This window comes from Lampetra fluviatilis, chromosome 2 (genome assembly GCF_964198595.1).
Source record: "Lampetra fluviatilis chromosome 2, kcLamFluv1.1, whole genome shotgun sequence".
In the NCBI taxonomy this organism is placed as follows: domain Eukaryota; kingdom Metazoa; phylum Chordata; class Hyperoartia; order Petromyzontiformes; family Petromyzontidae; genus Lampetra; species Lampetra fluviatilis.
Window position 1 is genome coordinate 17,950,724 of NC_136276.1, and position 25,451 is coordinate 17,976,174.

General features: G+C 47.0%; 1 protein-coding gene across 1 annotated transcript in view; it reads left to right on the forward strand.

Moving 5' to 3' along the window:
• The window catches only part of ACVR2B (activin A receptor type 2B), a 76,496-nt gene extending 52,318 nt beyond the window's left edge, over window positions 1–24,178 (forward strand). The window contains exons 5-11 of the mRNA XM_078871488.1: window positions 1,102–1,245; window positions 4,886–5,029; window positions 5,775–5,908; window positions 8,533–8,647; window positions 13,758–13,896; window positions 14,705–14,835; window positions 16,265–24,178. Coding sequence (XP_078727614.1) covers window positions 1,102–1,245; window positions 4,886–5,029; window positions 5,775–5,908; window positions 8,533–8,647; window positions 13,758–13,896; window positions 14,705–14,835; window positions 16,265–16,534 — 1,077 coding nt within the window. The 3' untranslated portion in view covers window positions 16,535–24,178. The remainder of the gene's footprint in view (window positions 1–1,101; window positions 1,246–4,885; window positions 5,030–5,774; window positions 5,909–8,532; window positions 8,648–13,757; window positions 13,897–14,704; window positions 14,836–16,264) is intronic.
• The last annotated feature ends 1,273 nt before the right edge of the window (window positions 24,179–25,451 follow it).

Here is a 25,451-nt window from a genome sequence, read left to right on the forward strand (position 1 = left end):
GCTTGTGTGTGGTTGAGGGGCAGCAGTGGTGTCGTGGATAGTACGCTGTGTCGCGAACCCGGTGACCTGGCTTCAATTCCCTGCCACAGCTAACATAAGTGGCAATTGGTATATGAACCAGCCCTTGGCCTCCCTTAAGTCAACACAGCCTTAAACGAGTACCTGGTGCATTGTGGAAACGTCAGCGCCGGTGCTGATAAAACCAAGTGCTCGTGCACCGTAACTGGCCTTCATAGATGCTCACTAACGGCTCAGACAGTCTGTTTACAGTTTAACACATAGGCCTTTGTGACCAATATTATCCATAATACAGGTTTTTTAGGTTAAATCGCGTAAATATATGAATGTGTCGTTAAACCCGCCACCACTCGACACAGCCAATTAGTAAGGTTTGTCACGTAAACAGAACATGCCAATTCGTTACTAGTACAGCACTAACCGGTGTGTTGGAGAGCAAAGCCACAACAAACTGTAAACAGTCTGTTTATAGTTTGTAGTTGGCCATTGCGAGTGGCGGCCTTGTTTTTTTGTGCACTGTATTATGATCCTGGTGAGCTGAGTTTAATTCTCAACCGTGCACGTCAGTGGTACTGGTCGCTCCATCCTGCAATAATAGTTTGCTCATGAGCGGTGCTTGCCCTGCCTCCCATGCTCATGAGGCTAAACAGGGGGATCTTTTGTGTGTGTGTTGATCTGTGTGGGGAACGGTAGTGCAACTGTTAGCGCACTGCGCTCTGAACCCGCCGACCAGAGTTCGATTCCCGCTCACGGCTAACACAGGTAACGATTATCTGAATTGGTCCTGGGCCTCCCCCAGGTAGAACCAGCCTCAAATGAGTACCTGGTGGGATGTGTAAACATCGCCATTGCGGAGACGAAGGCGGCCGGGCTTGATGCTGGCCACAAAACACCCTCGTGCGCTGTAAACGGCCTCCCTAGGTGGTACTCGCTAACAGCACTTGCCCCAACAGTCTGTTGATGCTATAAGGAGCGGGCGGGATCATTGTCTTCTGTGTTGAATCTATGTGCCGTGCGGCTAGCTGTGTATGTGGAGCCTGACCAGCGTGGCGTTTCGTGTGCGTTCGTGTGACCTCGGGGCAGGATGTGGAGGCGGCCCCCGCCTCTCCCCTCCTGGGCCTCAAGCCTCTGCAACTGTTGGAGCTGCAGGCCCGCGGGCGATTCGGCTGCGTCTACCGTGCCCAGCTGCCCGGCCAGGAAGTGGCCGTCAAAGTTTTCCCCCCCGAGGTACGGGTGATGGCACCAATCCCACTGCTGATTGAAGCGACAGGCTCGTTGTTTTTTTAAATCTATATTTATTAACGCTTTTGCAGCGTTCTGATTTTATTATCAAAGCGTATTTGGTCGATGTAAAATTTCGACGTGATAAGCCACTTCGTCGGGCTATCATTTGTGGCTTCTGAAAAAGAGCTACGTCGCTCAGTGGGCCTCAGCTGGTAAAATAAAAATAGTTTTAGTTTTGTTTAATATCGCGATTTAACTCGAATTATTATTGAGCGGTATGATTTGATACGTAGGCTTTCAGAGCAGTATAATTGGCTTTCAACATCGGTATGCAGGGAAGGGTTTAAATATCGCTTGGATTGGGTAGAGTTGGCAAGTATGTGTTTCTTGAGCTCGTGTGTTGTCATTCATGAGCTCACGCACATTTGTTCATGAGCTTGCACAGGACAGAACAAGTGACCATGCGCGGACTTTTGTGCTCTAATACAGACTCCCCATGCGCTTTCATGTAACGCCCATCGAGGCGGCTTCGTTGCTTTCGGTGGTAATCAAAGTGTGCTGAGTTAGCACCATGCTAACATTCTGGGTGATTGAACACATTTACTTAATTGATTGTAATGATGATCAACACCGGCCTGCTTCTTGTCAACACTTTCACATGGGGTCTCTCTGGTGTCAGATTCATCGCGTTGGGCATGCTTTTATTAGAAAAAAAAAATTGTAGTTAATTTTTTTTCTTCTTCTGCCTTTCACTTTTACATTGCAACATCTATTGTACATTTTATTTAGTGGACAACGAAGTAAAACACTGAAATAATTTAGCCGTCGAGCCCATGTGACCACTTGCTTGTGTGTCGAGTGAGCTGACTACCGAGCTGTTCAGCCCATCCACGAGGACAAAATGACAATCTGGGCTTTTTTCTTTTTTGGGGTGAGCAACAAATTAATTGGCTACCATGCACTTTTTAATGCAATAGCCGATTGTTATCTGATACCGAGGTAAGCGCTGTCATCTAGAGTGCTCAGCCGTCATTCGGAAGTTCGCAAGTTCACATGCAGGTCGGGGAGTCAGCCCAGCCCTTCAGCTCCAATGCGTCAATAGAATGGTCGCACTTCGTGCTGGAGGTGACATTGGCCACCGTACGGATAGAGGCCTCGGTTAATTGCTCTGCAAATGTACAATTTGACCATTAGCTCAGGGCTTCCTGTATCAAAGGGTCACACAGTGGGTGGGGGGAGGTTTTTTTTCATTTCTTGTTTGAGTCATGAAAATTATTCCATTGCAGGTGTTAATTACACGTAGGTAACTGAGGTCAGCGAACGGTATTTGGACAGTTAGATAAAATAGCTACTTGCTTTGTGGGAAAGTCACAGAGCGAAATTCCACCACCCGGTTCAAGGGCACGCGTCGCGGTGATGAGCACCATGCTTGTGCCGATTGGAGCGCGGAGACGCGTTGAGTTGTCGAGCCGTTCATTGCCTATTACAATTACTCGTGCTTGGCTGTGTCGTAGAGTTAATAAGCGGGGGGGTGTGCAATTTAAATAAATATTTGCGGTGCAAGTCAATCTAATAAAGCGAAAGAAGAACTAATATTTCCACGCGTTGCGCTCACATCATCATTCCCGCGTGTGATCTGGGCATAGATATAGCATTGTCAGCTTCGCGGTAAATCCGCGTCAGCTGTGCACGTGACTGGCAGCAGCGTTTCACTAATTGCATTCCAGCCCCGAATAAAGGAATGGGTGTAGTATAAAATAACAAATAAAAAGGGTCACGCTTAGTTATATTTCATCGCTTTTTTTTCCCCCTCTTCAGCTTGAGCTGCTAAATAAATAAATGGTCTGCCACTCTGGCAGCTGTGCCAAGGTCGTTGTGAGGAATTCCTGGCTCTCCTCGTCCGAGAACCCCCTTTCGCTGCGATTCTAAACCATCCGATTTGGCTCCATTTTGCCACAATTATTATAAACCAACCGCCATCGTTGTGACTTGCGCTCGCTATGAAGTTGTGAAGTACAGGAGAGGTGGCCCGATGACCCTCACAATGCGCCTCACAATGCGAAAAATACTTTGTTCGTTTTCTGCCGTAATGTGGTCTGGGCGAGTTCTGAGGGCAAACATTTAGCAAATTTACCATTTAATATTTGCTCTTGATTTTGCTAGATATTTTTTAAGTAATTAAATTCATCAGTTGCCTTTCACTAATGATTTTGTTGTTCTTGTTGTGTTAAATGGGGCTATTTGGACAATTCTGAGTGTGTTGTGTTATTTGTTGCAGTGGGAAAGTGAAACGGGCAAAACAGTAAAGTGACCACGAAATTAATAACATGAGAGAGTGTGTTTTGTAATGGTCGTCTCCCTTTATGATCGCATGATCATAAAATTGCACGAGTGGATCTGTCTGCATAATTCACTCCCGCGCTGCCACATCAAATGTAGCGTCGCCTCAAGGGCTGCTTGTTAAATTGCTGCGTGAGGTAAGGGTCCGCATTGCTCTATAGCACGAGTCACTTAGGAGGGCAATTATACGGCTGGTTATACAGCACCCACAGGCAATCCCATATAAGCATTCTATGGCTTGTCGTTAAGCGTTCAACGATCAGGATTAAGCCAACACCACTGAGACCAGGGTTCAAGCCTGGGCATCCGCCCAACAAATAAACCAGGTCGCTGGGTATGTAATATCAATGGTATTAGTCCAGTAACTGATGATTGCATGAAATATTGTACATGAATCAGATGTTTCGGAATGTTTGGCCTTGCACCAAAAATAAATACAACACCAGAGATTGAATTGCAGCAAAGTTATATTCAGGAGGCATGAGCGAATGTGGGATGTATGGGTCAACTGAAGCGACACTCAAAGGTAGTTCCATTCCCGGACACAATGTGATGTCGCTTTGGTCACCATGAGGATGATTCTGTAACGGCCACATTGTGCACGTTCGAGTGAGCCCCACTGGAGGTGGAATTTGGGGAAGAAATTAATTGGGGGGGCAAAGTTGGCCTCAAGATGAGAAAGAAACGGCTCCACATTTGAATTATAGCAACATTTTCTGTAAGAGGAAAGAAATGATGAGCGTATTTACGGATAAGTGGGATTCTTAGTAACTGCAGGAATTAACCATACAGTTTTAGCATCCGAGAGTATTTCAGATAAAGCCGTGCAGCTTACTATCAGCCTGTCAATGCACTGTATGCTGAAGATATAATCTTAATAAACGTCCCGACAACAGGGCACAAAGATGTAGAAGTAGACCAAATGTATTACCTCGCCTGATGTGTACAGGAGGTCGTAGGTTCGATCCCAACCCTGCGCACGTATATTTGGAGTTTGCATGTTCTCCCTTTGGTCCCGTGGATTTTTCTCCAGGTCCGGTTTTTCCCTCAACATTTCGAAACATGCATTTAGCGTATTTGGCTGCTGCTGCGTGATAAGCCACTTTATTGGGCTGTCATTTGTGGCCAGGACATTTCTGAAAAAGTGCTATATAGCGCAGTGGGCCTTACCTGGTTAAGTAGATAGGTAAGTTAACCACTAAAAAATGTTGACGTGCACTTACACCGCATCGTTGCTCTGTTGCTAACGGTCGCTTTGTTTTTTTTGTTCTTTCCCCAACGCACGGGCGTCATTCCCCCGCAGCATAAGGCGTCGTGGCAGAACGAAGTGGCCATGTTCACCGCGGCCGGCATGAAGCATGAGAACTTGCTGCAGTTCCTGGCGGCTGAGAGGCGTGGCACGGGCCTGGACTTCGAGTTCTGGATCATCACCCTCTTTCAGCACAAGGTGATGCGCGGCCTAAAAGGTGGCCCACCGCTCGTCTTATCTTGGCGAGAATTATATAGCGTGGGCGAGATGTTAACTCTGTCGACTGGTATGCGGGAGGTCGTGGGTTCGATCCTGGCCCTGATGGCTGCTGTATATTTGGAGTTTGCGGTGTTTTTCTTCCCGTGGTCGCGTGGATTTTTCTCCGGATCCTCTGTTTTTACGTCCACATTTAGAATCAACACGCGTTTAGAGTATTTGGCTGCTGTAAATTCCGCGTAATAAGCCACTTCGTTGAGCTCTTATTTGTGGCCAGGTCGCTTCTGAAAAAGACCGTTCTAGCTCAGTGGGCCTTACCTGGTAAAATAAAAGTAGTGTAGTATAGCTATGGTGACAGGAGAACAGGCGGGAAGGGTTGGGGTGGGGCTGGTTGTAGCTGGAGGGCGGAGGCAGGGAGTAGCAGTAGCATGATGGGCTAGGGGGAGAAGTGATGGGGGTCGTTTTAAGGGAGGAACGGAAGCAGGTCGATGATGATGATGATTGTTTTACATGCAGTGGGAGCAAGAAGGGAAAAGGAACGAAAGCGAGGGACGTACAGAGCCCTTGTCTGCATGCGTTTCGCTTCCGTGACCTGTGCACGGTGTTGCCAATTCCGCGACTGAGAATTGAAAGTCGCCAAACTTCAACTGACGCGGGGGTGTGCCGCCATCGCCGTTGTCGCCGCGTTCTCCCCGCGGTGATCCGGCCTCCTCCGTTGCCGTCTCAGGGCTCGGTGGGCGACTACCTCAAGGGCAACGTGGTGACGTGGAGCGAGATGTGCCACATCGCCGAGACGATGGCACGCGGACTCTCCTTCCTGCACGAGGAGGGCCCCGACCTCAAGCCGGCCATCGCTCACAGGTGCCGCTGTCTCCCACATCTCTCTCTCGCTCGGTCGCTCACGGTGACAACGCACACGCGGTACATTGTAGGGTGCATGCTGGAAGGTTATACGGCCACTGCTATAATTGAACGCTGGAATTCCAGAAATTGTGAAAAACGTTTGGAATTAGGACGTCGTCACTGAGCTTTGTTGTTGTCGTTGGGAAGAAATATTTTCGATTTTTGAGAACCAATAGAAAACACAATTACACATCTCACTTTGCCTGGAATGACCTCACAGGGCTGAAGTGATGTCTTCAGTCTTGATTTGTATTTTTTACACTATTACCTGGCTGGGTGGTGGTATGGTGGCAGTGTTGGCCAACTCAAGTGAAAGGTCACAAGTTAATATTTCAGAAAGTACAATGGCCACACATGGGACTGTATGGCTGGACAGTCATGTTTGTCGTTTGCAAATTTCCTCGAAGTAGTTGTTTATGCATTTTCTAAACATAACACGTCATATTTCTCCTCTGGCTGCTTGACCCCAACATGCCTGAGTTCAAGCCTAGCGATTGGCTGACTCAGCCCATCATCCCCACTGGCCCCATATGGGTCAGTAGTGGTTGTTATACAGAGAGACTGGTCCCCAGCATAGGAAGATGGTATTTTTACCTGAGGATCTCCAGGAAATATTTGTTTGAGCATGATTCTTTTGTATCCCTTTCTCGTTCTGAAACGTCTGTAAGTTGCAGGGGTGGTCCCGTTCACCGCTGAATCTCGGAACGCGTAAGCGGCTCAGCGTTAATGTTATTTCAAGAGGCGTAGTGCCATTGTTTTTAAAGACATTGTACTCACCACAGAGAACTGTAGCGACACTACTGCACTCGAAATCGTAGCTGGCGCCAAACTATGCCACACGCCCTCCCGCATGGCCTTGAGGGAGCCTCGGTACAATGGACACACGTGGGTGTGATGCAGTGGACAATACAGAATAACAATACAGAATAATAGATTGGACTGTCTATACGTGTGGATATTGAGCATTATTCCTTTCCAATACTCTGGTTTCCTCCCGCATGGGTAACACTCATTAAAAAAAAGAATGGGCCCAATGTCCAAATACAGGACCCTCCTGAAAAAGAGTCTTAATATTAACAAAACCATTCCTGGATGAAAATGACATTTTAATACAATCGTGGATCGTACAGCAGATACGTCTATAAAATGTGTTTGACGTTTTATTTCCAATATTAAGCAGCTCAGCACATTGTTGCGTTTGGTGCAAAAGTCTTACGTAAACTGCTCTCACCGTCCTTGTGCTCTTAATGCTCTGGCAGAGAAGTTAAGTATTAGATTGCGTTTTTTTTACACTAATTATCACCGATTAGAAACACAGAACAATAGGACCCTAGTTAGTTTTTTTGCGCCTCGTTTTCAGTTAAAAAAAACCTAAATTACTATTACCGCTGCTCAAAGATAACAGTGAATGACGTTTAATTAAGATTGCTCCAAGTTAAAGCTGCTTTCCCTGCCCGAGATGGTTGTCACATTCATGTCCGTCTTGTCCCGAGGGCTGCCTTTGTCATCTTTTCCACATCGTTAAAATTGTATTCTTGCAGATCGAATCTCTAATTGGCAATCGTGAATTTAAATGTGTTCGGAGCTTCTGATGTCGGTTACTGCACTCCAAATTTACTTACTACGATTTTACCATCATCTCTTTCTATGTTAACGTATATACGTGAAGCTTTTTGCAAGGCGTCAAGTCTGCATTAACCACACTAGCTTGTAGCAAAACATGCAAACAAATGTGCTCTGATAATAATTGCACCGTCTTCAAAACTGATTGGCCTACACCTGAGACAGCCGTCTTTATGGCCTTGTCTCGCGACCACTGTTAGACCAGAGAACGTCAAAAGACGAACAGTAGAAAGACAATGCAAGTATCAGAACATATTTTTGTTTCTTTCGGTAAAGTCGCGTAGAAGGGAAACAATAAAATAATACAAATATAAAACAATTATTTTATTGTTTCCCTTCTACGTGACTTTACCGAAAGAACCAACAATATGAATCCCTGCAGTCACGAAAGCTTTAAATCAAAAGTATCAGAACACTTCCAGCTCAGGTCATGCAAGTTATATCTTTGGGACCTTTTTCTTCCAGTATTCAAAATTATGAAAGGGTGAAACCTCTTCTTATTCTTCATCATTTTGCATACTGGTAAAAAGGCACCATAGATATGTGATGCTTTTTTTAGTCGTCTTGTTTGTCATATAAGCTGGCTAGATGTCTCTGGCTGGAGCACTCGAATTTTTTAAAAATAACACGAAAGCATTACATTTGAACACCCAAACCGATTTCTATTCTTACTTTTATGATCACATGTGAGGCTGTCCACCATTTTCTTATGCTCGTCACGAGCTACGCGTCGTATCGATTCCGATGGCGAGCGATTGTTCTCCATGTCTGCAAATTGCCGTCAATGAAAGTGAGCCTTCGTCGTTTTGAAATCCGTCTCAGTGGAAAAGAACGGAGAACATTTCTTCCAGTGAATAGTAAAGCAGTGGCCGTGTGAAGTGAGTAGGCGCTTCAGGCGAAGTGGTTTATGGAAAAAAAAAGCTTCGCCTCCCCTCCCCCTCCCGCACCTCTCTCTGCAGGGATTTCAAGAGCAAGAATGTGCTGCTCAAGAGCGACCTGACAGCATGCGTCGCCGACCTTGGCCTGGCCGTCAAGTTTGAGCCTGGCAAACCACCCGGGGACATGCACGGCCAGGTGTGTGGCCTCCCCTGTGCCCCCCCCCCACGCTGCACAGCTTGCTGTGGGAACCGTGCATTCCACCGCTTATTTACGTTCCTGGACACCGCTTGCGTCAACTGTAATCCTTACTGTGCTGGCAATTCAGCCGGGGGGGTGGGGAGGGGTTCTCTTTTACGATGGATGGGGGGCAGCTTTGCAGCATGTGTAGCTGCATGCTCTGCGTGTGGTCAATGCGTGTGTGTGTTTGTCTTGTGCGTACATGCGTGCGTGTGTTCATTGTACACACACCCAAATGGGTGGAGCCGTGGCATAGCGGTGAACACGCTGCGCTACAAACCCAGTGACCTCGCTGCAGCGAACCTCCAAGGCTGATTCTGGACTTCCCATGGGTTAACTCGGCCTAAATGAGTACTTGGTGTGCAGTGTAAACATCAGAATTTGGAAGGCAAAGGCAGCCAAGCGTGATGCTAGCCAATCCACCCCCTCGTGTGCCCTGCAGACCTTAATTGTTGCTCTCTGAGAGCAGTTTCCCCAAACGTCTATATAAGCTATTCGTGGGATCTCTTGTCTTTACGTTGTATATTGCGAGGATAATATCACCTGCCCCCCCCCTATGGTCTATGACTAGATGGGGAAGACCTTTGTGTATTTGTGAATGTGTGTGTGTGCATATTTGTAAGTTCGTCCGCTGTTTGTGAAACACACACTGCACTACAATCCGGTTCACTTCCAAGGCTATGGCATTTCTTGATTAGCGATGCGATCTCCAGCCCCTGTCCTGGGTCACCCCGAAGTAATCGCGGCCTTTGAATGAGTACTCGTGCGATGCATGATCATTGGCACTGGTTTGACAAAAATCACCGAGTCGAGTTAGACCTCGCCGCACCGCCACGTTGCGTGCCGCACCGCCACGTTGCGTACCACCCCCCGGGGTTAATGGGTGCCTAGTAGCTGCACATTGCCTCCTCCACTCTGTACAAGCTGCATGGGTGATCGTTGTCCTTTTTTATGTTAATAACATCTGCAGTGGAAATCCTCAAATTAGCATTCGGTTGGCAAGCTTCTGCCTGCGCTTTATAAAAAATTGATGTTCGTCAAAAGAGCAATTTTATTTGAAATGTTTTGCGTGCGGGAGGAAAATGGAGTGTCGCAAGAGGGAAGAACACTTAAACTACACGCAGAAAAATAGCGAATATAGATCTAATCTACAGAGTTCAAGTCCTTGAGTTGAGGGAGTCAACGCGGCCTAGCAGCGAGCAGCGTGTTTGACCGACTGGACATGAGGTTAGAAAATTCCACTCACAACTTTGTTGCGAGTTCAAATCCGGGCTGACCAGTTCAAATCCTCACCATACTCCATTGTGGACTATCATACAACTGGGTTCAATAAAATAAGCAACACTTTGTGACAAGTCAATGGCAGTTGTCCTTTGAATACGCTCACTCCTACCACAGGACAAATGACTCTGTACCACCGGCTATATTGGAAACAAATTTCTTCAGAACTGCTTTTTGTATTTAATTTGTTTTCCTTTCCCCACACCTCCAATTAGCATGGTTGGCTACATACGATGCAAAGGAAGTTCACCATACGTACATACATATGGGCACACCAGCACTGCACCAACGAGCACTGCCACCCCAGGTGTCATTTGAGCACGGAGACTCTTTACCTTTGCACAGGGAGCAGCGGCAGTTTACCGAAGGCATAACCATCGGTAAAGGCTGGCTTGGCGGTATGTATGGATAGCATCTTCTAATCATGGGCCCTTTGAGCAGCAACTTCTCTGTAATTAATTGCTCTTGCGTCATTCCTCTTCCAAACCTCGCCTCTCCCTTCAATCCCCCACTTAAGCCAACAACTGCCTCCCCCTTCCACCTCATGTACCCAACCCCCCTCCCTGCCGCCGCCCACGGCAATGCATTCATCAGCCAAGATTAACACGTGTTTTCGCAAGGGAAGCGAACATGACACCGGATAATAAATTGCTTGATTGCGTTAGATATCTTCGTGCTGGTGGCAGAGCTAATGGATTATGATGAGGGGTTTAATTTAAATTGTGGGCTTCCATGTGTGCCCCCCCACCCCTTAGCCCCGCCCCCCCCCTGCGACGGCCCGCAACCCTCCCCATTTCAGCGATGAAATTTCTGAGATGCTCGCAGGCGTCTGTTCCCAAAGTTACGAGGATGATTATTAAATATGAGTGTTGCGCAATGCTCATCCCCATTGGTAGTCCCGGAAGCAGCGTTTTAAATGCCACATGCCTTGGAAAACCCAGAGCTCATGTTTGTAAATGTGTTGCCAGGGAGAGCTCAATTTGCTAGTTCATGTTGCATACGTGTACGTTCAACTTCTTTCGTACCGTACGTAGCCACCCGCTTATGCACATCCCGCATTCCAATAGTCATGGTTGGCTACGTGCCATGCGAAATCAATTCAACACATGTACATACATACAGCATTTAGTCGTATCCCAGTGGAATCGGTATGAGAGCCAGATGCTGTATGTTTAACACGTAGGCTTTCGCGACCAATATCTATAATAGGGGTTTTTTGGGTTAGATCGTGTGCCCCCAAAAGTCCTATCTACCTATCCTTACTTCAAGAACGTCGCGCGCGTTAAAGGTTATTTAGGTACATGGCCCACCAGGCCAGACCACAACGCAGCAAACAAGACGAGACTCGGGGAACCTGTCAAGCCATGCACGGTTGTTGTACTATTCTCCCACCCGTTGTCGGAATGACGATTAGTGGTTTTTTTCCCCTTCCTCTGAAGCAGAGATATTGGGTGGCGTAGCAAAGCCTTGTCATCTGTGATGCATCTCTGGTGTGAAATATGCCTTCGGCAAAATCTGCCTTCTGCAATCCAAATTTAATGAGTTAGGAGGAAGAAAAAAAAACGAAACATTGTTAACAAGTTGCCTCATAATGTGTTTGGAAAAAGTGTTGTTTGATTTTGGCAGAAATGGGTGGGAAAAAAATCCAACAGCTGGACCCCTACTACTACGCACCTGCCCACATTGCAGTGTTTTGACCGTATTCTAAGTTTGAAGCATATTTCCTTGAAAGGCATCAACATTGTGGAGATCACGGGTGGCTCGTGAGGGGTTCAGAAACGGGTGTGCGACGTACGTACTTCCAAGAAGAAAAAAACGTCCTTGTAGGAAAGTGCAATAAAAAAAAGGCTATTACCCACAATGTCGCCTATTATACATATGGTGTATGTTAAGGCGGTGTTATTGACGAATGTGTCGGAGTTTTTTTTGTTACTTGTAGGAGAGTCTTGTGTGTTCACTGGCGTTCGAGCGTGCACCGAGTGTTTGTGCTGCCCCCCTGGCCACACGTATCACCCTGTTCACCGATCGACACACGCAGCCGACTGGTCTCTCCCTCCAATCCGCCGGCATTAAGGCCCCCAAAAAATATCCCCGCCTCAGCATTTCTCCTTGGGCAGATTTACTGGTGAAAACGTTTTCCAACTTGGAGGGAAAAGCAGCGTCAGGCGATTGAGCTCTTGACGCCGTTCAATGCAAACGCAGCCGCATTACCACTGGGGGCGATGAGGGTGGCACGGGAGTAACAGCAAGAAGCGTCTGGTCCGATTGCCAACTCGAGCGCCTTTCTGCGTGGTATTTATATGTTCTCCCCCCTGTATTGCATGGGTTTTCTCTGGGGTTCTGTAGCATCCCATAGCGAAAAAAAACCCAATGTAACTGGTATTCATCTTCTTGGTTCTTTCGGTAAAGTCACGTAGAAGGGAAATAATAAAATAATAAAAATACAACATAATAAAATAATTCTCACGACATTTCGTCCACAACGCAAGCAGCCGTCCTCAGGTGAAGAACAGGTCTGTCGGGAAGACAGCGTCTGAATGACGAAACGTCGTGAGAATTATTTTATTATGTTTTATTTTTATTATTTTATTGTTTCCCTTCTACGTGACTTTACCGAAAGAACCAAGAAGATGAATCCCTGCAGTCATGAAAGCTTTAAATCGTAACTGGTATTGTCCAAACATACCAATGCTGCAAAAATGAGCTGCGTATTACTCAATTGGGATTACACACAGCAGCGGCAACATCCTTCAGACTGCCAACGCCTGGCCGGACCCTCTTGAAAAAGAACCTTGAGGCTTTTGGTGAGTTATTGCTGGGCAAACAAGTGTTCAATTGCATTGATATTTTAAGTTCCGAATATTTCTGTCGTTTTTAATTACAATTTATCCAAAATTAGAGCTTCGGCATATATCATATGTGCAGAGAAGAATTGTTTCCACTACATCGTATTTATCTAAACAAGCCAATATTGTAGAAGTTTGAATTTCACCGTTCTCATCAGCAGAGTGTTGCTTAAATTACTGTGCGCATGCATGACTTATTGCGGTCCTTCCGACAGAGTGGCTTACCTGTTGTGTAATTGGCCCTCGGATTAGACGTGTCCAACGTCCACCATTGGATCGAACATCAGTAGGGTTGAGCACCGTTCATTGCCCCTTTGACCTCGAGTCCATTCTATTACATTGGAGTCTCATTCAGCACTGGAAATATCGGATACCCGATTTATCTCTGCTAAAAGAAGGCTACGGGGTTTGAAATCAGTATATGTGCAAAATGAAGATCGTGGACAAGGACTTGATCAAACAATGTATACGTACGTATGTCTGTTGAACCTCTTTTGCACCGTACTTAGCCAACCGTGCTAATCGGTGTGGGAAAATGTCATGGAAATCCATGCTTGGGATTACATTGAGAGACAAAGGGAGGAATGCGTGCAAGCAGGTTAAAGGTGGACTTGTGAATGCTGAGAAAAACGTGGGCTTTGCGCAGGACACTCGTCAACCGTAGGTGGACAGCCAGTGGTCGGGAATAACAACAGAATGGCAGCCACAGGACGGGAGGAGGGATTACGCCAGAGAGTGTGTCTACTGTGGACGTGAACCGATACAATCAGCTCGTGTGCAGGGGCAAGGTGGATTATTACATTAAAAAAAAACGTTAAGAGATGGTTACGGCTTGAGGGGAAGCCTTCATCCAGCAGTGGCTTGATCACGGCTGATGATGGCGACGATGATGATTCGGCTCAACTGTGCTGTGGCCGCCACTCTGTCTTCCCTGCCTGCAGGTTGGCACGCGCAGGTACATGGCCCCCGAGGTGCTGGAAGGGGCCATCAACTTCCAGCGAGACGCCTTCCTGCGTATTGACATGTACGCCGTGGGGCTCGTGATGTGGGAGCTCGTGTCCAGGTGCACCGTGGCCGACGGTGAGGTCTCACCCACACCCCGCCCCCTCCACCCCCATCCCCTCCCCCACCGTCCCACCCCCCCCCATTGCCTTCCCCCCGTCGCCCCCCACCATCCCCTCCCCCCCGTCACCTCTCCTTCACCGCCAGCCCCATTTCGGACAGCTCGGCGTGCTCTCCGTAATCGGCGAGCACGCTTGGACACCGCGAGCTTTGACCGCGTGGCTGTCCTTGCGACTGCAGCGTGGCACTAAAGGATGCGGTTGTGGTCTCAAGTTGGGAGTGTCGTGCAGCCCGATTGAGCAGTGGAGTGGCACTCGCTATCCATACCATGGTCACTGTCAATTTACCATCAAATGGTGCTCATTTTATTAAGCACACAGGGATTATGGGCTGGGTCTACTCTGACCGGCACTTTTAACTCGCTGCCTTGTGATTGTGAAAGACGTTGGTTGCACTTGTGCTTCATATGATGGGAGTCGTGTCTGACGCTGCTTTTGAATCCTTCGTTTTGAGGTTGGATTGTATTGGTGTGAGCCTGCGTGTGCGTGTGCTATGTACACACAGCAAGTTGGTACAGTAGGGGGCACAGGTGGTGCATCTGCCAGTTATCTCAGTCCCGTCACCACGGCACAAGCGCCGTGGTGACGTCACCGCCACATTGTGGCGAACGGCGGTTGTTGTTGCTTTGTACAGCGCCTTGCGACATCCGGTTGAAAGGTGCTACAGAAGCGTGAATTATTATATTATTGAAGACAGCCACCGAGTGAAAGTTTCCTGTGCGACTGCTTTAAAGCGTGCGCTTGGCTGTGTGCGGGTGCGTGAGCAGGCCCGGTCGGGGACTACCGCATGCCGTTTGAGGACGAGGCGGGACAGCATCCGTCGCTGGAAGACATGCAGGAGGTGGTCGTCAACAAGAAGCAGAGGCCCGTGCTTCGTGACTGCTGGAGGAAACATCCTGTGAGCGCTCGCTCCGTTCCCTTGCCCACGCGCCCACACGCTCCGTTGGCCTCTCTAATCAGTCGCTGGGATATTGACGTCTGCGAGTTTCACCACAGACAAAACGATGTCGAATTTGGAGCGATGTATGTATGTTGAACTTATTTGGCACCGTATGTAGCCAACCGTGGTGATCGGAGGTGTGGGAAATGTACCTAGCTATTCTAGGTATGTGTGACAAATCCTCCATCAGTTTCACTTGGTGCAATTATGTATTTGTCGAGGGTAGAATAGAGGTTTCTTTACCAAGACCAGAAGTAGTCTTTTATGGCCATACCATGCGTGACACGATGCTATGCGTACTTTTGGAAGTCCTCAAGCACGAATATTCCTCTCATGATTCCAGTCAATCGAGGAAAATTATACCATATTCTTGGTTCTTTCGGTAAAGTCACGTAGAAGGGAAACAATAAAATAATAAAATAATAAAAATATAAAACGATAAAATTCTCAAGACGTTTCGACTGCAACACAAGCAATCATCATCGAAAATTATACCGTGAACACACAGACTGTCGTTTATCTACGATCACTCCAGTGGGCTCTCACTTCGGTAATTAATGAACTTCATGTAAAAAAGTTAAACAAAATCTCAAAAATATTTTCAACAAAAAAAACGTTAACTGAATGAAAGCCTGGGTGCATGCGTCTGGACGTGTGTGAGTCTGTGGAGAGCGGTGGCATGGTTAGCGTACTGCTTTACTAACCCATCAGCCCGAAGTTGAATTCCTGGCCACGGCTAAGATCAGTGGCGAGTGATACCTGAATCGGTCCTGTGCCTCCCTTAGGTGGACTTAAATGATTACCTGGCTTAGAGTATAAACATCAGCACTGGGAGTACTCGCCTCATCACCCGCTTGTGCACCATGTCGGCATTTATAAGTGCTCACTAATTGCCCCAAGAGTCTTTGTAGGCGATCGGGGGGATCTTTGTGTATGTGTGGTATGTAGATACATGTGTACTTCTGTGTGTGTATGAGCACGTGTGTTTTGCATGCATCCGTGCACATGTCTGTGTTGGAACGGTGGCGCAACGCTGAGCACGCTGCGCTCCGAACCCGCCGCCCTGAGTTCGATTCCCGCTCACGACTAACTCCAGTGATAATTATGTGAACCTGTCCTGGGCCTCCTGTAGGTCAACTCAGCCTCAAAATGAGTACCTGGTGCGATGTGTAAAACATCACCAAAATTGAAACAAAGGCGGCTCGGCATGGCGCTTTGGTTAACCAACTCCCTCGTGTGCTGCGCTGGCCTTCAAAAGTACTTGTCCCAAAAGTCTTTAAAGGGTATACGGGGGAATCTTTGTGTGCATGTTGTGGCCTTTGCCTATGTGCACTCGTCAATGCCTGTGCACTCTGCGCTTTGCGTGCTGCCCGCCGGTGGTGTCCAGGGCTTGTCCCAGCTGTGCGAGACGGTGGAGGAATGCTGGGACCACGACGCCGAGGCTCGGCTCTCGGCCGGCTGCGTGGTAGAGAGGGTGTGCCACGCGCGCCGTGTCGCAGAAGCTTCCAGCGTCGCCACCACCACTACCTCCACCACCAGCAGCACCAGCAGCAGCAGCAGCAGCGCCGGCGATGCCACCATCACAATCATGGTTCCCTCGGCGTCACCTCCGAATCCTGAACTGCTGCCCGGCGCCGCGAGAGAATCCAGCCTCTGAGCCCAAGCCGCGCCGTCGTAGCGTCAAACCGGGCGGCACGAGCAACACGCGGGAACTGTAAACACTCGGGCACCGGTCATCGGGAGCAAGGGGGAGCAACGAAGAGCGTGGGGACAATCGGCGCGCAGGTAGCTGCCGGTGTGCGCTGGTTGCAACGTCTGTCAGTCTCATTTGCTAGAGAGTGGGGGGGGACTCCAGGCTGTGTGACCATTGTGATCTGAAGGTGCTCAGCGTTTGTGGCTGTGCAAAAAAAAAAGAGAGTCATTGACTCGCGTTTGCGTCCGTGCACCGCCTGTGCAAATGGGGCGCAAAGTATTCCGACCGTAGAGAAGTGACGGCGTGTCGAGTACACATTGGCAGTGCTGTTCGAAAATCTTGATTGGACCACGCTTTGGAGGTGCATCATGTAAGCGGCCACAGGAAGCGATTTTAAGATGCGCTGCGACTCCAACACGCTACAGTGCACCCGAAGCAAGTCATCCGCAGATGGACTCTGTGTTCTTCACTAAAAAACATGAATGTACTGCTTTGAAAGTCAGATACTGCGTTTTAACGTTACTCCTCAACTGTGCATAGAAATTAGTTTTTTTCAGGACACTTGCTTTCCTTTTACAGATTAGTGCTCATTGGCAACGGTGTGTGCTCTAGCTACAGACATGAATTCATTAACGAACGACTTCATGAACGACTTGAAGACAACTGAAGGGAAAAAAGACGCCACTGCCAAACAGAAATCATGAGCTCCACTGCAAGAATTACAATACTTCTGGTGTTGGTGTCAGCATGCATGATGCTATTGCTGTAACAAATCAGCAGGGACACCATCAATAATATAAGCCATCTGTTCAGCCAAAAAAAAAGCATTATAAACAGGTACAAGTTCATAATTTTTTACTCCAGTACAGCTGTAATGTGCTCACCACCTCCGCCACTTGCGAGGTTCCCTCCCACATCGTGCCGTACGCTGTGTGGAGCCTTCAAACCTCCGCATGCCATTTCATCTCAGGAAAAAAAAAAATATTCTCGTCGTTTGGGGTACCGTTGGTCTTTGTGAGCTGCAGTCCTGGATTGAGCGTGCAAGGGAGCGCCTGGGTAGGTGGTCGGTAGGCGGTCGGCAAGCGGATCGCAGGTCTCATGAACCGCCGACCCCATCTCGGCCACGCCGCATTTATTTCGTTTTCATCGGTGGCCCGTTGTCTCGGAGCAGTCGTCGGGTTTTCAGTTGGGAGTTGAACTCCGGCCGCTGCTCGAGGCTGTCAGGCTGGTGTTTATGACGAGCGCAGTGCAGGCGAGAGACGTCAACGATGTTGTTCAGGAGCGAGCGTTGCTGGCGCAGGCAAAGTGAATGCTTCGGTAGGCGGTGATTGCTCCTTTGCAGAAATGGCGTATCTGCGAGGAGAACCTGCCTTGGTTTGAGTTTTTCATTTTTTATATGCTGTCTCTGAATAAATCGTGGAGCCTCTGCAACTCTTAACACTTCCTACCAAATAGAGTCTGATAGGGCAGTGCAGCATTTAAAGAAAAGGTGTGATTCATGTGAATACAAACAAAATGCCCGTTGCTGTCTCTTGTGAAACGGCAGGCGTGTGGCTTGTGCTGTGAGACTGGATTAAAGAGTAGGCGACGTTCTAAAAGAACATGCCTTCTGCTGTATCAATGCCGCGCAGCAAAAAAAATATATATATATACCGGTAATTGCACCGATCGAAACATGAAGCCGTGATTATTGCGATGTCAGGTGCTTTAACTGAACTGCGTGCATTGGCTCCCAGGCTCAAGTGACGTCTGAAAAACCTGTTACAACTCCCCATCACTGTGCCTACGATTTGAAATTGTTGCGCCCCCCCTTTTTGAGTTCGGATGAAAAAAAAAATCAACCGTAATGTGAATATTTTATCGAGGTGATTTTTCTTTTATTGTCGTTTTTAAATTATTATTTTGTTCGGGTGACCACCCACCCTTCGTTCCGCCATGGAGCGTATCGCCGGCCTCTTGTCAAGCCACCGAATGTCAATGCTGCTTTGGAAACTTCCACAGGGTCACTGAGGTCAAACAGGGCACTTCACACTCAACCGCCACCTCTTCACAACCAGATATACCTCATTTTTTTAAAGTTTATATTTAAAATACCTGTATTTTAGTACTTTATGCCGTTTTGTCCGACCTTATTCTGTTTTTATCGATACTGTACAGTTTTTAGTTCCAGGTTTTTACCGAGTACAGTATACCTGTTGAGAAAGTACAATTCACGGCGGGATTTGCTTTCCGTATTTGTTGTCATTATTTTCGAGAGAGTGAGTTATTGTTTTTGTTCAGGTCGTCTAAATTTTAAAGCTTCCTGACCATCTCCCCCCCCCCCCCCCCCTCTGTTCACCTGTGATTTACCCATAGCCTTCCGCCAGGTCGTTATTGAAGTTTTTCTGTGCGTTCACCTGCCCGGCCAGGTCGCCGTGCGGCGGTGGTCATTGACTGTTCAGGGGTGTTGTGTACTGCGCACCACGTGCACTCACAACGGACACACACACCCCCTTACACCGAGAGAACATTTGGCAGAATGTTCAGCCCTTGCCTGCAAAGGTTCATGGTCGACACTGAATCGCCGATCGTTATTCAGGAGTCTTAAGCGAGTGTATCAAAGCGACACAGTTTCGTTTATTTTTATTGTTTCGTTTCAATTTTGTGGAATGCATATATTTTACGTGTATAAACAAAGTAGTCGTGTAAGCAAATTAAACTAATTAAAGTATGAAAGTTAATGTAACCTTGTTTTGAAATGGACAACACGTATATATGGTGACATGTTAAATGTTAATGATAGTGAATATCTAAACTGTAACTTGCCAAGAGGTTTTGTTTTGGAATAGACAGCTGTGGTTAAAGTGAATGTCGAAGGACCCTTTGCAGACTGTGGATATTTTCATTCATGCTCTGCTGGCATGCAGATGCAGGTGTCTTGATCATTTCAAACCCTAAAAGGTGTATGCCTGTGTACAGTGAATTGTTTTTACTTTCTTAAACAAAATTCTTGCAATACCTCAGGCAGGTAAATAGCATTTGTATCTTTGTATGTAAAGTTAATTGACGGCGCTGGTAGTTTGTACTCGTGTCGCTATGGAGGCAGAAGTTGTGCTACTGATGTTCTTGTAGATAAATCGATGTAATGGTGTACTTTGTCAGTTAGATATCAGAAACCTCCCGTCACGGAGAGCCTCGGTCGTATGGCGACTCCTCTTGGCGAACGGACGAGTCCACGGGGTGACCCTGGTGGTCGATAATTACGCGACACGGCCCTCCGTCTCCAACGGGAACGCTTCTCGTTGGCATCACGGTGTGCCTGCCGTGTAACGAGGATGGCACTTCGATTCACCCTCAAGCCCCGCACCCTCGTGTGGATTGCTCCGATTGCCGCTTTAATCAACCTAACTCGGAGAACTCTTAGAGGAGTTATTCAATTGATTAAAAAGTCTGCTCCCTTGCTTAAATGAGCAATGGGGGAGTGGGTGGAGTGCTTTTTTCCACTTGCCCCGAGCCATTTGTGCAAATGCCACCTTCCCATAGTGAAATCCAATATCTGTATTCCGTAGCACGACCACTATTAACTTCTCACAAAAGTTGATGTGAACTTCATCAGCCCCAGATTGATGACTGGCTAAGTTAACCCCCCCCCCTTCCCAACCATGAATTAAACTCACACCTCTACGATGAGTTGAGAAAATGAGTCGAGCACTATCCTCCACTGCACAGGCAGGTGCCCCCCCCCCCCCACCGAGGATTATTTATCTCGTGCCCTGCGCGCCAGCAGTCGGGGTGGTCGTAAATGGAGAACGCTCGCCAACTATTTCCGTCCGCTGCGTGCGAGGTGGAGCAACACGCTTAGTGCTCAGTGACGGGGAACATTTACAACTGATTGATGCAAATAGACGTTAACGTTACAATGGATGGTGCAAATCAACATTGCATTCTAACAACAAAGTTGACGGCGGACAATTAGAAAACCCTTAACTCAGTGTTTTGAAAATGTAGTGCGTATTAAATGATATCGGTTGTGCACACGTCCGCATAACAAAGCGTGCGCAACGGTAAATCAAATACGCGAATAAGCAACATTTATATTCTGCCTGGATTTATAAAACTTGCTTTCGCCCAGCTGGAGTCTAACCAGGTGGCAACAGCGCAATGTGTGCTGTCACTTCAGTGGAACGGACGATGCCGCCAGGGGTGAGACATCAAGCCAGATTGTTGTCGGTCACTGCTGAGTGGCATCCGACGAGGACCTCGACAAACTCCGCTGTCGTAACCCTGTTCAATCATCGGAATAGCGCGTGTGGTGCTATGCAGTGGTATAGCAAAAAAACGCATCTGGACATGTTGCACCGGTTATGGGAAAGTGTCAGGTCCTCCACCTTTCCATCAGCATGGGCCTTCATTTCCAGGATTGGCCCCTTTAAAAGTGGATTTATCGCCAAGGTTTTTTGGTTCATTGAAACCTCTTGCAAAGGCCCTCTGCGCTCTTTTAGAACACAGCAAGAGAATGGACGGGGAAGGGATTTCAACAGATTCCAAATCAAACTGTATGAGGGGTGTCGGTAAAGCTGTGTTAAATTGTAAAAAAAAAATCAGCCCACGTTATGGCTGTACACCACTCACTTTGGCCCAATATTTATTTTTTTCTCCAACGGGGAGCACGAAAAGTTGCCGTTATCATCGCCTATTCTCAACATAGGCACGTCTCCAATTAGGGAGTCCATTCTTAATTTTGGAGCTTTCGTGACTGCAGGAATTACTCTTTGGTTCTTTCGGTAAAGTCACGTATAAAGATAAAATAATAAATTAAATAATAGCATACGGGTGTCCATATTTGCTTTTGAAATCAAAATCTGGATTGGAGCGTTGCTGTGCCGCATGCAACGGTGCGACTGTTCCCACTCAAGCGAGCCTCTCCCTGGAACGCGTTACACCACATCGGTGTTGGTGTTGCCAGGTTGAGAGTAAAAGTCGGTGGAGTAAAAGCCCTAGATACACGGGTTTTGCTGGGGAAATAACCTCTAGCTCTCAAAAGCCTTTAAAAGGACATCATCCGCTCAAAATAAGCAGTCCAATAAACAAGTCACGATTGCAGTATTTACTTGGAGATACGAGGGGTGTTAAAAGCCCTCGACAATAAAATTTATCTTTGGATTTTTACACCTCTTTCTCAACATAATCCACATGGATACATTTTCCCCCATCCATGTTAAAGCCTCAGAATATCCTCATCATAAAGTATGGTTCTTGAGCCAGTTACCAACAGTTGATGTCTGTATGTATGTACTATTGAACTTCTTTCGCGCCGTACGTAGCCAATCGTGCTAAATCGGAGGTGCGGGGTAAAGGACGACAAACCAAACACAAAAAAGTAGTTCTCGATCAATTCGTTTTCAATCTCGATTTAAACGTGCTTAGCTGAAGTGGCTTCCTAATATCGGAAGAACATTCCAAACGGCCACAAGCGCAACTGAAAGCGCGCGATGCAGTGACCGTCTTTGTTCGATGACTAGCCAAAAGCCGCAGCGATGATAACCGGAGTTCGCGTGATTTCTCCTTTATCTAAGCTGAACCACGGGCCGGTGTAGTATTTCCATGATTGTGTACATGGTCCAGGTAATTAGCTCTTAATAATGGCCTGTGGCGTCCCTAAATAGAGACGCCGTGAAGTTGGAAATTTTGTAGTTTCCACGAAGGAGACTTTGAGTCCAGTTCAAAGTAGCGCGCACCTGTCTCATGCTCGGCAATAATGCAGGACAAAAAAAGTCGCGAAACATTCATCGGCACAGTATTCTGGTGACACCGTTACTCTTCCAAATCCAGAGTTGTTGCTCTGATGGTCATCTCAGCTGTGCCCATGCTGGTGCCCAGTTTATCAGCGATGTTCTTCATGGTCAATCATCGGTCATATTTGCTTCTACTGCATCAGTGTTATGTTCGATCAGTACTTTTACTGGCTTTCCAGACATGGCTCAGCTGTGCTTTTCCGGCCACATTTTTGGTGCCGTTATATGATGGTGTATCCTCCCGAAGGCTCCAATTTGACCAGCACAGACAATTAAAGTCAATTCTTTACAATCTTCAAACGTGAAACATGTCTTAGTGGAATATTATTTCTCATGTCACATGAACTGGGAAAACAATCTAAGCACCAAAATAACTCTTTGCAGGTCAGGCCGGGGACTTTTAGAATTCTCCCTCATACCTCAAATATCCTACTAAAACTAAAGTTATTTGACCATCTCCAGGTCTAAAAACTGGAACAATAAACAGAGGGCAGGAGTGGTTCTGGTATATCTGTTTGCCACTTTCTGTTCATTAATATTTTAAACTTGGCCCAAGGCTCAAGTAGATGAGTTACGGGGCATTGTAACACATCACTGTAGATGCTGCAGCAGAAATGTATATATGTATGTGTATATATAAACGTCCGTCTGGGTAAACATCTATTGCATAGTCATGATGATATATATGCTGTAATTCTTTTTTTTAATCCTGTCATTGTAGCTGAAATATTAATTTACGAAAAAATATACTGAACTAACATTGATTGAACACATTGTTGAGCGTGCTATTGCCAACACAATGTTTGTGTTAAATGTCACTGATCTTATGCCACACTGAAAAGAGGTTGTTTCCAACCAAGTGCTGCAAAGTTATCCCGACAATTAGGCAGCATATTCCAATTACAGCATATATATATGAGTATATGTACACTTACAGTAGAGCCAAGTTGTTGTTAGCAAACATGTCAATTTTTTTTTTACGAAAGGCCATTTAACAAAAAAAACTCATCACAGGTAAATATGCCTTACATTTTGATCTTGCATCCAGTAAGCTAGCCTTACTGCTGCTGATGGTGAACCGTTGGTGCTGTGCTCTAACACTGGTCTCATAACCACGGCGTTCGGGACAATTCATGCCCCGCGAGAGGGGCCGATTGTCGGAAACAAGCATGTTGTGCGGGTAACGATCGTATAAGCAAGGTTCTGCTGTACAAAGACAAGACAAAGATCCCCCGTGTAGCCTTAACATGCTGTTGGGGCAAGTGCTGCTAGCGAGCACCTATGAAGGCCGGCACGGCACACGAGTGGGTGGGTGGGTAACACCACGCCCGGCCGCCTTTGTCTCCCTAGTGGCGCCCCAGGGGAACTCAATTGAGGCTGAGTCGACCTAGGGGAGGCCCAGGACCGGTTCAGATAATCGCCACTGGTGTTGGCCGTGAGCGGGAATCGAACTCGGGTCGCTGGGCTCGTCGCGCAGCGCGCTAACCGCTCCACCACCGCTCCCGTTCTGCTATCATGCGCACAGACACAGACACACGCGTACACACTACAACGTGAATGTTTATGGCAAAGAATGAGCTGCAGTTTGTACATTTATCTTAAGACAGGTACCTTCTCTTAAGTGTTATCTGACAATTTTAGATAAATGTAAACTCATGCCAAATGTGTTTAAAAAAGAAAAACACGATTTCTACCTTTGAGATAAATTAGCTGCAGAAATGGGAAATGTTGGCCCTCAGTTGAATGCCGTCCATCTTTGTTGTTTCATTTCCCAGCATTAATGAAAAAGGGTTTAGGTGACCCGATGATGAATGTATTTTTTTTCTTATTAGTACCGAACAATAAACTTTTGTATTTAAAACGTTCTGACCTTTAAATATTAATAAAAAAAACATCTTCATGTAAAAAAAAAGTTTGGTGTCTCCTTGCAGTGGCGCACTGCTCTCCTTTGATGGATGCGAGTCAATGGTGGAAATGTCCCATTCCTATGCGAGAGGCCAGTTTTGTCCAAACACGAACTGTGGTTCAAAAGTCTCAACACTCGCCCCTGGCTTTTGCTCAGCCAATATTAAGGCCGTTTTGAAAGTTGTCTGCCCAGTGCAGTGCACGGCAAATCAGCTCGTCTGGGTAAGCTTGCAATTGTTCAGCATGAGTTTGCATGGGTAAGCAGAACTTGACCGAGACCCGCTTTGAACAAAAACCATAACTTGAAACGACAAAATAGACAGAGGGTTGCCCCATAAGTTCGGACGCATAGTTATTTAATTAAATGGTTTACAAATGTTCAAACTGACTGCCATTAATATTACTGCATGCATGAATTCTTTTTTGAAATGCATCTAAGACGAATATATTACAAGTGTAATCTTTTAATATGTATCAATTGTTTCGTCTCAATTCATTCGGTTGAGTTTTGTAAGCGACGGATTTGAGGTGACCCCACAGGAAGAATAAAAATGAAAAATATTAACTTAAAGCATAAACAATAACATTTTTTACTGGTAGGAACCTCCTGGTTACACCAGCCCACAGGGGATTATTGTGTCCGTCCGTCGTGCATCAAAAAATGGGAGGGGTGGGGCTGGGTGTGGAGGGGCTGGTCACCCCGTGGTGCCCTTATAAAACTCAACGTTTAACCTACTCACGCCGGCTTGTGCCCACCCTCAGTCGGGCATATTTGCGGAATACACCACGCCGCCGTTGACTCTGGCCATTGACCGAGCAACCCAACGTTCCTACCAGCTCCCTCCGCAGGAATGTGTTTTATGTGTTAAAATTGATGTATATACCCCCTCCATACGCCTTGTTTGGAGTATCTCAGGCAAGCAGTGGTGTGCGACTTGAGCTTGCAACTTCGTATATCGCTGTAAAAAACCGCTGCTTACGCACGCGATAAGCCACCAACACTCCGCTAATTACCAACTACCTGCAGGAACTGTGCGGTCACTCAGCCTGGCACCACCATGGCTTGTGATTGGTTGTTGCGTATTGTTTCAAGTCGTGTGGTGTGCATGCAACGGTTGTTGCATGGTGGATCGGGTCAATTTACGTGCAAATGCTTGTGGCATCGCCAGTGGTGTCACTTACATTTTCATACTCTTTGGTTC